We start from the raw sequence: 15211 nt of genomic DNA, 5'->3' as shown, positions 1-15211 counted from the left end.
ACATCAACAGGAGCACAGGAAGCATACGCAGAGTTAAAAACACAAACGAAAAGGCTAGGTCTGGAAATTAACACAGAAAAAACAAAAATAATGGTACAGACGAGAAGAAATATAATCCCACAAAACATTATGCATGAAGATGACATTGAAACGGTTGGAAAGTTTACATACCTGGGAGTAGAAATATATGCCGATGGAGCAGAGGATGGAGAAATACGAAAAAGGATAACGCAGGCAAACAAAGCTTATTTTGCCCTCTCCCATATATTTCGGTCTAAAAGTGTCCACCGAAATACAAAGATGAGAATCTATAAAACTTTAATTCGGCCAATAGCATGTTATGGTAGCAAAGCATGGGTCCTGAAAGAAACATCCAAAAACAAACTCGACACATTCGAAAGAAAAGTACTGAGGAGAATACTAGGACCTGTGAGGGAAAACGGAATCTTCAGAATTCGATATAACAACGAGCTCTATCAACTGTATAAGGAAACACCCCTGTCAGACTTCATTAGAATACAAAGATTGCAATGGGCCGGACATGTGATACGAATGGGAGAGGATAGGCTACCAAAACGAGCACTGAACGCCAGAATGCAGGGAAAGAGACCAGTTGGAAAGCCAAGAAAGCGCTGGGAAGACACAGTAAGCAGCGACGCACAAGCACTTTTAGGAGTCCGTGTATGGAGAAGAGCAGCCACAGACAGACAAGGGTGGAGGCAAAAAATAAAGGAGGCCAAGGCTCATTTTGGGCTGTAGTGCCGTAGAAGAAGGAACTGATCAAACTTGCATAAATCTACAAGAATGGTGGCGACGCCGTACTACAGATGCTCCATAACTTTTATTTCTTGTCTGACAAAATGAAATGATACCAATGAATGGTGTCAAAGTGTAATATTCCCGTAACACTACCAGCTCTAGTGTGACAACTGCTGAGGTATAATCTTGCTACAAAATATTAGCAAATAAGCTCTATAAAGAACAATTTTACACTGTATGTATAATGGGAACATATCTTCTTCTTCTTAAAGTTCCATCTCCTATCGGAGGTTGGATATCATAACGGCTATGGTCACTTTGTTGGCTGCTGCTCTGAAAAGTTGTAGTGAACTATAGTTAAACCATTCTCCAAGGTTCCTCAGCCAGGAGATGCGTCTTTTTCCTATGCTTCTTCTTCCTTGGATCCTTCCTTGCATAATAATTCTCAGCAGCTCATATTTTTCTCCTCTGGTTATGTGACCCAAATACTCTAGTTTTCTTCTTTTTGCGCTGTTCATAATTTCTAACTCCTTATTTAGACGTCGTAGTACCTCAGCATTGGTAATCCTTTGAACCCACTGAATTAACATATCAGGGCACATTTCAGGCCATATTAACTCCTGAAAAATCAACAATTTGCCAGATTCATTTGATAAGATAAATCCTCGAGACGAGTACGACAGGGTCTAGAGAACAGTAGTATATCAATTAATGAATGCGTAAGTTTGGTATACCAGAAACACTTACCCAACTAACAAGAATGTGAATGTCTAACTTTAAAGCAAATGTTTGGATACAGATAGAAAATGATAGACCTTTTGAGTAAAGGATAAACTCTCAAGTGGATGCGCTGGTTTATCTTCTCGGTAATATTGTCAAGGAGAAGGCAGTCCGAGACGCGCGAATTAGAGAGGGTGGTACTATTTACAATGTGTATATATACTCATAATAAATGTTAATTTTAAATTCTTTTGTAACATACATAGGACAGTTATTTGCCAGCAAATGTAACATGTAACAAAATTCATCAACAAGATCATTTAAAGTTAAACCCTATTTGTCGCGTCATTCGGCATGATGACTAGGGTATTACCGAGAATGAAATCGAAGCAAAGTTATAGCGTTGATATTACAGAAGGGATTATTATATCAGTTTATAACGTTCTACGCCGTCTTCTGATTTCCGGTCTCCATTTATCTCGGTCGTTCCAAATATTTGTATTTTTGACAGTGATTTCTTTCTCGCTTTATTTCTTCTAAAATTAGATTTTGTTGAATTCCCCCAATACACATGTATTCAGTTTTCTTGATAGTTACTTCTAGCCCCCATAGTTCATATTCTTGGATAAGTTTACGGGTCATATACTCGAGGTCTTCATAGTCTTGGGCCATCACTATCTGGTCGTCCAGGAATTCCCATGTTTCTGCATTTTCTTTTCCACATCTTCATGGCTTGCTCCGAGTAGATCTTAAACAAAGTAGGAGACATGCAACCTCCTTGTTTGAGTCCTTTGCTGATAGTGAAACTCTTGGATACCTCCTGACTTTTCTTTATTTTGCTTGTGTTGTTCTGGTAGAGGTCTTGGACAGCCTTGATTAAGGATATACTAATATTTGTTTTCTCGAGAGCTCATCAAAGACTGCGATTCCTTGATAATTATCACATACATCTTTACTTCCCTTCTCATGTATTGTCGTGATAAACGATGTCCTCCACTCCTCCGGTATACTTTCTCCGGTAATACATTTTTGGTAAAGGCTAGCTGCTTATATAATTTCCTTGTACCGTACTTGAGTAGCTCAGGTGGGATATTGCCAGGGCCTCGTGATTTTCTATTCTTTATCCTAGTTGGGGAAGCTATTCTATGTACTTGCACCTCTGATTGTGTTTGAGGTGTTTGCAAATATTCTGCTGCCCTTTTTTCCGCCAGTATATTTGCGAAGTATTCGTTCCATTTATCTAGACTGATCGGTTTGATGACGTCTTTAGTCTTATCTTGTCGAAGAGATCGAAGTATTTTCCAGCTTTCGGCGCTTCTGCCACCTCCAAGTAAGTGTTTATTCTGGAGCAGTTTCCTTCCCAGCTTTCGTTTTTCTTCTTAGTTATCGCATCTCGTACGTTTCTTTGGGCTGTTTGATATTCGTTCTGACTTTGATCAGTATTTATATTTAAGTGTTTCATCAACGCAAATATACTGAGTGATAATGTTTTAATATACCTGAGCAACACAATCAAAGTATTATATATAAGTCTATACATGTTCAATTACTTACCGGTTTTTTGTTAACATCAACAGAAGTTCGGAGTATGTAATTTTTCTCTGCTTCCGTAATACTCTTATTCTCCGAAGGGGAATTAGAGCCGCAGAAAACGTAAAGAACGCACCACACAATTCCCAGTGTACTAAAGAAATGAAAGACCATAGGCCATCCGTACGGGCTTGCTGAAATTGCTCCTGATAAAATCATACTGACTACAGATCCCATTGGACTAGCTAAAAATTGTATTTCAGTAGAATCTTTAACTGAGATTGATAGGTTAATTACAATATAGTAAAATTATTTTATTATTTAAAACCAAGTTAGGGAAAAATTATATTTACAATTAATTGATATATTTTTTTTTACGAAATCTAGTCAACTTGATACCTTTCGCATTAGCATCTTAAAAATAATTATATGTTTTACTCTCTTGATAGAAACTTCAGCAAATATGTACAGACAAGCAAAAGCTTAGGTAAAAATTTATGAAAACACTTCAGAATTTCCCACTAGCAGAGGGGTCCAACAAGGATACGCAATATCACAAAATATATTCAGCAAAATGAACTGGCAGAATAAAGGAATATCCATTGATAGAGAATACCTCAGCCATCTAAGATTTGCAGACGACATCGTTCTGATTGCTAATAATCCTGCAGAACTACAAGAGCTTAAAAGCGACCTAAATGCAGCTAGTAATAAAATTGGCCTAAAAATGAACTTGACAAAAACAAAAATCATGTACAACGAGCTAGTGGATGTCCAAGATGTAATAATAAACAACACTGCACTTAAGACAGTAGACGAGTATGTATACCTGGGGCAATTAATACATGAATCTGGCTCCTTACTTCCAGAAATTAACAAAAGAATAAAACTAGCTTGGACATCTTTTGGTAGAAATGCATATTCAAATCGAAAATACCAATCTACCTAAAGAAAAAAGCATTCAATCAGTGTATACTACCAATCATGACATAGGGCTGCACAATTTGGACACTAAAGAAAGAGATAATATCGAAACTCAGTGTTTCCTACCTGCATACATAAAGGTACCCATTCTTCCCCTTTCTGCAATCGGTATCCATCGGCTTGTATAGCAAGATATGCCGGGAATAAAAAACCCTTGCGAAGCTCCTTGGAGAACTCTGCATATAATAACGGCTGTTGATCCATAATATGTAGCCAGGAAAGGTATTGTGTAGCCCAGTACTGCGCCTATAGCCATACATCCAACAAGGAACCATTTCGGACCGTATCGAGTCATTAACCAACCGGCTAGGATCTGTGGAGTTATGTACCCCCAGAAGAACGCTGAAAGGATGACATTTCTGTTTTTCCAGTCAAAAGTCTGCAAAATATATTCAAAGATATTAATAATAATGTTAAAAATGTACAGGAAACTGACATGGATATTAAGTCTAGGAGCCATGGGGGCGATTGAGTGTGCAGTTTTATGTACCGTTGGTATCTTGACGTTGTCTGTGTTATTAGTGCGTAGATTCTATTTTCGAGGATAACAGGCTGAAAACCTGTCAGATAATTTGTTATTTTTAATTTAATTGTTTAAATGATTATATCTCCTAAGCTATCAGAGATATTTAATTTTATAAAACTGAAAATTGTTCCTTTTATAAAATCGAACAAAATGGCGTTTGGTTAACTTTGATCCTATTATTATAACCGGAGTTTTAATGAAAAACAATTGCAAAATAGACATTTGATAGGGCTTTTCCAAATATAACTCAGCATTCATAGATGCAAAAACCACCTTATTTTAAAGGTAATTGTTTTATCTTTAAAAAAACTTTATAAAATTAATTTATCTTGGTTAATAAAAAAGTTATTACGATTAAACATTTAAAAAGTAACTAGAAAGTTGCGCATTATTTTGTTTATAAGAGATTTAAACAAATTTAAACTATAAATTTGAAGACTGACTAATCAAAGCTATACAAGAACCCATAACGAACGTTTTAAGCTTTGACAAATGTTTCTATGTTAATTTTTGGCCAAGATATGGAACTTTTAATAAAGCACTTTGAGGCGCACGGTCGCGAATACCGGCGCGCGTAAATTAATTTCTAATATCCCAGCAAAAAATTTACATAGAATCATTTCTTCTTCTTCTCGTGCCACTCCTAGCGGAGATTGGAAATCATCATGGCCACTGCGACTTTGTTAGCAGCGCGCCTAAAAAGTTCAATCGAACTACACCCGAACCATTCACGTAGATTACGAAGCCATGATATTTTTCTTCTTCCCACACTTCTTTTGCCCTTAATTTTGCCCTGCATGATATTTCTTAAAAGTTTGTACTTTTCACCTCAATCATTTACCAGAGCTTAAAATATTCGTTTTAAGTTGTTCTATAACTACCATTAACCGAACTGCTAACGTTTAGGGCTGCTAACTATAAACTGCTATAACTTTATTATTTATAATGATAAAGTAATATGCATCTCTGAATCTACATGGATTTTACGTATGTACCTATTGCTTTTACGGCCGTATTAATGGTTTTCTTTTATAAAATGTAATTTTAATTAGGGTAATCCCATATAAACATAATATTTAACTTATAATGTCACAAGAAATCAGTTTCCGAACTTTTTAAAAATGTTAATGTTTGCAAATATCTTTTAATAATAGGTGAGTTGTTAAACATTTTATTTATAATCTAACTATAGGCTACATGGCCTATTATAGAGCTCCATAAATTATTAAGTTTGTCCAGTAAATTGCACAATTGATATAAGGTTGAATGCTCGAATAAATGAACTTTGATCAAATAAAATCTGCCTTTTATTTGATTAAAATTGCACAATTGCCTGAACGATGATAATATAAAGAATCTTTTATTTTTTTAACAGCCTCGTCTTTAATCATCATGCTATTGTTAAAAGATAAATCAACGCCAAAATATAACGGCAGCGTAAAAATAATCTCTTAATGACAGTAAATAATTTCTGTAGACCTACTGCAAAACATTTCTTTGTTTTGAATCTGTTAATAATAATTAAATATTTATACAGCACTTACCGGAATATCTTTGTTTTCATTGGCATTCGGATCTGTCATAGCCACAATCGTAAGCGACAAGTTAACTCTTATACAATATCCTATGAGTAAAAGGGCAAATAAAAATATAACTTGAACATGGCGCTTTCCAAATTTGGGACCTACAAAATATTCAAAATAGTAATAAACTTAAATAATTAAATAGTTGGGTGTTCAATTTATTTATTTTGAATCAAAATAAAAATAAAAAACGACGTGGCACTTGAAGAGTGACGACAGAAGTGAATACTTTGTGAATTGTTATTATTTTTTAGAAGAACACCACCAATTTAAGTTATTTAGAATTTAAAAATACTAATTTTTTCTTTTCAAATTCTTTTTTTTTTTTCTTATTTACAAAATTGCTTCAACCACTAGGGGTTATTAGCATGGTACAATAAATTACATAAATACACATATTTATGTAATTTATACATAATAATATAAATAAATTACATAATGTTACACTATATTTTGTGAACTAGTCTTGCATTTTGTAAAAAGTTTATAGTTTTGTCATTATTGAAGCCGTTTAAGCACTCTTTGGATGAAGTGGGTAATCCAGCTTGAAGTCGTTCTAGGGTGTACAAAGGGCAGTCCACTAGCACATGGTCCACTGTAGTTACACAATCACAACTGTAGCACATGGGAATTTGTTCTTTACTTAGAAGGTAATCGTGTGTTAACTTCGTATGGCCTATACGTAATCTAGAGATGCATACTTGGTCTCGTCGCTTGAATGGGAGTTTGTATACAGCTACCTCTTGCTTAATGTTTTTCATGGATGTCTCAGAATTGTTCCAGTGTAGTTGCCATTCCTCGCTTATTTTGTTTCTAAAATATTGCTTCAGGTCGCTATAAACGCATTTAGTGATTAATGTTGATTGTGGATTTTCTGCTGCTTCCCTGGCCAACTGATCAGCTTTTTCGTTTCCAGTTACACCACAGTGTGACGGAACCCAAAGGAATTTAACAAATCGGTCGTTTTCTTGACATCTCATTAGTTCTGACTTTATAAGCAATAGAATGGGATGATTTGTGTATAACTGTTTCATAGAGCTGAGAGCACTTAAAGAGTCAGTTATTATCAAAGAGTTTTGTATTTTTTTATTATTTACAAATGTTATTGCTTGCAAAATAGCAAGAAGTTCTGCGGAAAATATGGTTGATCGTAGGGAAAGTGAGAAGGAGTAGTCTTGGTGTAAAGTTATAAAAGAAGCCCCTACCCCATTGTCGGATTTAGACGCGTCTGTAAAAATGGGGGAGTTATGAGAGCAGTTTAATTTCTCTGCTGCTTTCTTTTTAAATATACTACGTGGTGTGTCATATTTGTTATTGATAGCAAGACTTGTATCACAAATAGGCAGCTGTATTCTCCAAGGAGGTTGATGATTAAGGTTAGTTACATTGTATGTCTCAGGAAAATGTATGTTTAAACTAATTTGTAATTTTTGGATCCGAATATAAAACGGGGGACTTAATCTTTGTGATGTGTTAAATGTCGATGTGAATCTGTCAGCAAACGTGTTTTTAAATGTCGGTATATGTGGATTGGCTGACAATTTAGCAGCATACACAAGGCTGAGGTAGTTTCTTCTTAGTTGAAGGGAAGGTTCACCTGATTCACAATATAAACTTTCAATTGGGCTAGTATGATGAGCTCCCAGTGCTATTCTTATTCCTATGTTGTGTATTGGGTCTAGTAATTTAAGTATTGATGCTTTGGATGAATTATAAGCAACTGCGCCATAATCTAGTTTAGAACGAATTAGAGTTCTGTAGACAGTTATGAGTGTTTGGAAATCAGCTCCCCATTGCCTGTGAGATATGCTTTTCAATAAATTTAGACCATTTTGAGTTGTTTGTCGAAGATGAAAAATATGATCGTTCCAGATTAACCTCTAATCTAGTTTCATTCCTAGGAAGGTAGTTGATTCAACATAAGTAATAGGTAACGAGTATAAGGTGAGATTAGGTGGTAGTATAATGTTTTTTGGGCTCTTGCTAAAGAAAATTGCTTTTGTTTTGTTTGGAGATATCTGTAGACCACATCTCTCTGACCAATTTTCTAGTTGATTGATAGCGGCTTGTATATATCTGGTAAGTGTTAGAACATTTTTCCCTCGAGAAAATATGACGAGATCATCAGCATATAAGCGTGCTTTTACTAATGAACTAAAGGATTTAGAGATATCATTAATCGCAATAAGGAACAATACTACGCTTAGTGTAGATCCTTGTGGGATACCATTAATTTGTGTTGTTGGCTCTGAACAAACATTATCTACACGAACTTTAAACTCACGAAATATTAGAAAATTTTTTATAAACTTAAGGATGTTACCTTTGATTGACCATCTGGATAAGTTTTGTAATATGTTGGCTCTCCAAATTGTATCATACGCATGGGTTATGTCAAAGAAAACTGCTAAACACTCTTGATTGCATCCAAATGCTTCGTGAATTTCGGATTCTATATCAACTAGATTATCTAAAGTAGACCTTGATTTCCTGAAACCACTTTGAATAGGGGTAAGAAGTTGTTTGTCTTCTAGATACCACAGTAGTCTATTGCTTACTATTTTTTCCAGAATTTTACATATCGAACATGTTAGCGAGATCGGTCGATAAGACTCCGGGTCTGATTTTCTTCTTCCCTGCTTAAGGACTGGAATAATAATTGACTGGTGCCAACTATCAGGAAACACATTTTTTGTCCAGATAAAATTGTAAATTTTTAGAAGGTATTGTTTACCTTCTTCGGGTAATGATTTTAAAAAGGCAACTGGAATATTATCAGGTCCAGGACTGGTATCTTTTGTACAGTTTAATGAATATAGTAACTCGTCCATTGAGAGTTCGTCGTTAAGAGGAGAATTAGTATGATCTTCTAAATCTATATAAGTGTTCTCTAAATTTTGTTTGTGTATTATGGAATTTGTAGAGATAATGTCATTGCTGGAGTGTCTTTGATACGTATCAGCAAGTATAGCAGTTATTTGTTGTTTCGTCGAGCAAGTAAGATTGTTATGTTCTCTTTTCAAATTCTGTTTAATGATTTTAGTAATTTTTAAGTTTATTACTCATTTACATTTTCATTATTATTTTGGATCTATGTTTGGATCATCTTTAAGTGCCATCTCCGCGACGAAAATTGGCAATCATCATGGCTATTCTGATCTTCGAGGCAGCTGCTCTGAACAATTGCCTTGAGCTACAACCAAACCACTCTTTCAGGTTCTTCAACCGAGAAACGCGTCTTCTTCCTCCGCTTCTTCTACCCTCTACTTTTCCTTGAATTATGAGTCTCAAGATGTTGTATGTTTCGCCTCTCATTACATTTTCATTTCCCTCTCTCTGCCTATTCTCCTTAACACTTCTGTATTTGTCACTCTATCTACCCATGTAATTCTTAACGATCTTCTAAATGTCCACATTTCAAACGCGTTAAGTCGATTTATTTTATTCCGGTTTAATGTCCATGATTCAGGCATATGATCCAGATACCATATTTGTTTTGTAAGTCTTCTATTTCTTGGCATTTTCCAGCGAAATAAGTCTCTTTAGGTTCTCCTATTTTCCTTCTTATTTGATTATGCAGCTGTTGATACTGAGTTATGTTGATATTCTTTTGCCTTCTTCTGTCCTCCATTATTTCCAAGATTTCTTCTGTCATTCAATTTCCTTTCTTGCATCTGGTTGTTGTGAGTTCTCTGCGACTTGGTTTAATAATTGCATTTTTAAATAATTGCCACTGTTGTTCTACATCACCATCAATTGATTCCGGTGTGGATTCTAGGTTTGCATTAATTTCTTGTTTCGGTTTTTCTTTGACGTCTTTTGGTTCTAATTTTTGTATTTTTAACTTATCACTTTTGTAGCTTTTTTGTATCTTTTTTAAGTGAAATTGGAATTTTACTACAAGAGGATTGTGGTTCGACATCACGTCTGCACCGGGGTACGCTTTCACCGATTGTATTGCGTTTCGGGATCTGTGGTTTATTAAAATATAGTCAATTTGGGTTCTAATAATTTTATCAACTTTTTCAGATGGCGATTTCAAGTGTAAAGGCATCGTTTAAGCAGTTCGAGTCAATTTTTCTGTCTTTTTTGGCCACCTGTTTTCAAGGATTCTCTGTAGGTGTCCATAACAGTTTAGTCTTTGATAGTATCTATTATGTCTGGGTGAATTTCTATTTCGCTCCTAATGTGTACGTTCCTCGCCTTATTAAGTCTAGTGTGCCGGCAACATTGTCTCCAATAGTCTTTTTCCATTGCCTTAACTTTTGATTTGCTTTTTAATTTATTTCCCAAAGTTCCGCGCCGTACAATCCAATAAGTTCTATTATTGTTTTATGAATTCTTCTTTTATTTTCTTTTATTATTTTATTATTCCACAATAGTCCCTGTAGCTATCTAGTGACTGCTCTTGCTTGGCCAATCCTAGAATGTATTTCTTCGTTATTCTCAGCTTTTTATGTTATTTGAACTCCCAAGTATTTGAAGGTTTCAGTTGATTTTATATTTCCCATTTTAATTTATGGGCTTTTTGATTTTTCTCCTGTAACTAAATACTTATTTTTTTGTATATTAATTGTAAAGTCCCACTTGGTGTACTCCTCCTCCAGTTTTCTAAGCATATAGTCTATATTGCTCTCATCTTTAGCTGAAATGGCTTGGTCGTCAGTAAAGTGTACAATCTCCCGTCTTGGATTAGAATGCCCATATTGCAGCATTTTCTTCTTCACACTGAGAGCGCCTCATTCAGATACATTTTGAAGAGTGCAGGTGCTATGCAACAGCCTTGCTTTAGACCCTTACTAATAGAAATTTCTCTAGTTAATTTGTTTCCAGTTTTAATTTTTACCGTCATATTTTTGTAAAGCTTGCATTGGAGCATTGAAAGGGGTACACTATCGTATATCTTTAGCAGATATATAAAGAATACATGAGTTAAAAGGTTATGGGCTAATCTTTTCTCAATAACCTGCTTTAAATATACTGTGTATACAGGATCTGCCTGCACAAAAGCCATTTTGTTCTTCTACATATGTCACCTAATGTTTAATTTTATTTTTTATTATTTTCCATAGAGTCTTGAGAGTAAATTTATGACACTGAACCCCCTGTAGTTTGAACAAAATTTTTTCTTTCTCATTTTTTATAGATATTGTTAATATATGCTTTTGTCTACTCCTGTGTTAAGTCATGTCCTTTATAGAATAAGACATATGCTATTAATTCCCAGAATACTTGTAATAATTCGTTCGGTATACCTCGTGGTATACATGCTTTTTGATTTTTTATACTTCGTATTGCATCTTCGACCTCCTGTACTGTTATTTCATCGTCTTCATCGCATTACACTTCATATGTTGTTGTAATGGTGTTCGTGAATTGCGGTCTTGTTGCAGTCAGAAGTTGTGAGTAATATTCGATCCAAGATCTTTCTTCTATTAAATCTATTCTACTCACTTCTTTTCTGTTTGTTCTCAGGTTTTTTACCATTTCCCATGCTTCTCTTGATATTGTTGTCCCTATATATTTGTTGAGCTCTTCGTATTTACTTTACCAGGAAACATTCTTTTTTTCTGTTCCTAGATTTTTTACTTCTCTGTTTGATCTTGCGTATGTTCGTCTATCATCTGTGTCATTTATGTGAAGCCACTTCTGATATGCTTGTTTGTCATTTGTCCACCACAATGAAGTATCCTTTTTGTTCCATTGGATCGTGCCTACTGCTTCAAAAGCTGCTTTATTACCTTTATTTATTATCTGTTGGTAGATAGTCTGCGCTGAAGAGTAGATCAGGTTTGTTAATTTTTGGCTTAGCTGTAACTTATATAAAAATGATGTTGTGTCGTTTTGCAGTGCATTATTATTATTGTATTTGGGTGGATTTATTTCCAGTAGTTTTGACTGTGCTCGTTGGTTGTCATTTTGATGTAGCGGTTGCGGTCGATACTGTACGGTCCTTTTAACACTCTTGCGTCTTCGACTTGTATGTGTTTTTTTTGTTTTGTGATAACATAATCTATAATTGTCTTGGCGTTTCTCGTTAGTTGGACCCAGGTATACTTATGTATACCTGGGTATTTTATGTGGTATGGTATTTTATATACATACGTATATAAAAATATACGTATGTATATTTTTATGATGGTAGAATCCGTTTAGGATTTTGAGAGAGTGCTGTTCGTAGAATTGGATTAAATGTTCCCTATTTTCATTTATCTTCTTATCTTAGAGTTTTTATCTTACATCATTATTTATCGGTCTATTAGGTTTTGTATTGTCTTTAAGTCTACCGACAAATCTCTAGCTTTTTATTTCTTTTCCTAAGCTATTTATTTTACAGCTTTAGCTACTACACAACAAACATAACCGACATAAAACCACTATAAACGAATCAAAAATGAAACGAATACTTTAGTTAGATAAATAAAAAAGGAACACTGGCAGAGTTTCTCAAAACAGATGAAACACGACTTCTATGGAACACAAAAAGAAATATGGAGAATGATCAGAAGACAAAGAAAAGAGATGAAGGAACTATTAAAAACGAAAAAAATTTAGAAGGAAACACGGGTAGACTATTTTGATCTCTATTTGCTAAATGTGACAATAATGAACCAGCAACACCAGAGGTGACGACAAACGAAATAATACATATTGAGAAGGAAGAGGTAAAGGAAGCATTAAGGAAATTAAAAAATAGAAAATCACCATGAGAGGACAGAATACCAGACGAACTCCTAAAGTACGGAGGACCAGATCTGACCAAACAACTATTAAGACTAATCCAAAAAAATAAGAGAACAAAACAGAATTCCACAAGAATGGAGATAAAGGATCCTAGTACCTCTCTTCAAAAAGGGAGACAAATCGGACCCGAAAAATTACATAGGGATTAACAACCAAAGTGATAATAAATAAACTGAATAAAATTATAACACTAGCAGAAGAACAACAAGGTTTTAGGTTATATTAATAATGAGGCAAGTGCAAGGGAAATCATAAGAATGCAACAAACCAGCATATCTATGTTTCATGAAGTCCTCTATTGTTCAACCTGATTATGGATGAAATAATAAAAAAAGTAAGAACTAAAAAAGGATACGAAATGGGAGAAAAATAACTTAAAATAATCTGCTATTTAGACGACGCAATACTACTCTCTCAAAGTGAAGATGATTTACAACGTATGCTGCACCAATCTAATATAACCGCCAGAAAATTTAACATGTTAATTTTCCAACAAAAAAAAACAAAATGCATGGTTACTACAACAAATTTACTAAGATATAAATTGGAGCTAGAAGGTCAGATAATAGAACAAGTCACGGAGTTTAAATTTCTAGGCATCACATTATCTAGCTACGGAAAGCTCGAAAGTAAACTGGAAGATCAAGTGAATAGAGCAAACAGAGCCGCAAACAGTCATCAGACCAATAATGACATACGCGGCAGAAACAAGACATGACACAGAGAGAACAAAAAGGATGTTAGAAACAGCAGAGATGAAAACACTTAGAAAAATTGATGGTAAGACACTATGGGACAGAGCTAGAAGTACAAATATACGACGTAGATGCAAGGTGGAGAACATCAAGAACAACAAGACGATCAGTAGGAAGACCAAGAAAACGATGGAACGACAACTTACTGGAGGCACATTGAAAAACAGACAGAGTCATGTCTATATAAAAAGAAAAAGAAGAAGAAACTAGTTGGTAAACCTTTTTGCATCATTTTTCAACTTTTACACCCATACAGCAGGGTGGGTATAAAAACAATAATAAGAAATGAAATAAGAAAAGGAAATGACTAGTTTAAATTTGAAAATTGTTTATGCAGTTTACAATAGGAACATTACCCGACCTAGGTTTAAAAAAAAACAAATACGTACCAGAATCTATTACGTCATCCTCTTTTTCTTTAATTCTTGCCTTTTCGTCATATCCTTCTTTGACTTCTGTATTTACAAGTTGATACACCAAATTATTATCTATTTTATTGTCTTGAACCATCGTGTCGTTTACTTAATTGTAAACTTTGAACTAAACTGCTAATCAAAGACAGTATGGTCTTTTATGTGCTAGGTAGCTATCTTAAACATATCTAAATTCAAATGTAAATAGACAAAGTTTTTTAAAGAATAATATTAATTAGAGTAATTAAAGAACCAAATATATCTATCTTAATCTAAATCTAAAATAATTTTGTGAAAACTGAACTTTGGAAATGCGTGACTAAGGAATAATTGATATACTTATTTTAAAAATAAAGTAAATAGAACTTTGTGTGACAAGGTGATATGCTTATATGTTATTTAATTAGGATCTACTTTTACGTTTTAATATACAAGTTTTTTTCCAGAAGATATACGAAATATGATTACATCATATATGATTGTATAAATCACACAATTATTACGCATTCAACGGAACAGTCTGAAATATACGCAAGTGTCTCTTATTTACATAAATATCAAATAAACTACTGGTATATACTGCTGTTAGAATGACAAACCAGAGAAATTAGCGAAAAAGAAGATTTTTCAAGAAACTCTTTGATACAGATATCTAGCATAGGCTTTTGATAAATTTGGTGATAACTAGACTTCGGCAAATATGCATATTGCATATTTTGCATATTCTGCATATTTTATGCAAATATTTCATATTTTGGCATATTTGTATAAAAGTTTGCATAAAGTGCATAAAAGTTCAGATTTTTATACTGTATTTGAAAATTTTTAAACATACCAATTTATTTCAATTCTTGTATAAAATTTTGTAGTCATTTTAATCAAGAAATGATCTAAGTACGTAATCTCTACAGGTACAAAACATTTACAATTTCAAAGAAGATCAATTTAAGTAGCCCTCAACATTCTTAGAAAGTCTCGGTCACTGAGGCATTCAGTTATTGGATAATCGCTAAGGGTTCGCTCGTTTGCATTTTAAGATCTAATCCCCAAATCTATCTACAATTTATTGTATCTTAACAGCAGGTAAACGGCTAATAGTTTTGTTCCTAATTTAGGGATTTTCCAAAATCTCCCAGTTTATTGAATTAGGTACCTAAACATTTCTAATTTGATGCTCAGATTTGTAAATCATTTTTG

The 15211-nt window shown here is 34.1% G+C and overlaps 1 protein-coding gene across 1 annotated transcript in view; it reads right to left on the bottom strand.

Annotated features, from left to right (window-relative positions):
- The window catches only part of LOC140444449 (putative inorganic phosphate cotransporter), a 28781-nt gene extending 14591 nt beyond the window's left edge, over positions 1–14190 (bottom strand). The window contains exons 1-4 of the mRNA XM_072536206.1: positions 13991–14190; positions 6064–6203; positions 4060–4372; positions 3034–3254 (exon numbers count right to left, since the gene is read on the bottom strand). Of these exons, the coding sequence (XP_072392307.1) occupies positions 3034–3254; positions 4060–4372; positions 6064–6203; positions 13991–14111 (795 nt within the window). The 5' untranslated portion in view covers positions 14112–14190. The remainder of the gene's footprint in view (positions 1–3033; positions 3255–4059; positions 4373–6063; positions 6204–13990) is intronic.
- Positions 14191–15211: the final 1021 nt, after the last annotated feature.

This window comes from Diabrotica undecimpunctata, chromosome 1 (assembly GCF_040954645.1).
Source record: "Diabrotica undecimpunctata isolate CICGRU chromosome 1, icDiaUnde3, whole genome shotgun sequence".
In the NCBI taxonomy this organism is placed as follows: Eukaryota; Metazoa; Arthropoda; class Insecta; order Coleoptera; family Chrysomelidae; genus Diabrotica; species Diabrotica undecimpunctata.
Note: the sequence above shows the minus strand (reverse complement) of the source record. Positions and strands in the feature narration are given on the sequence as shown.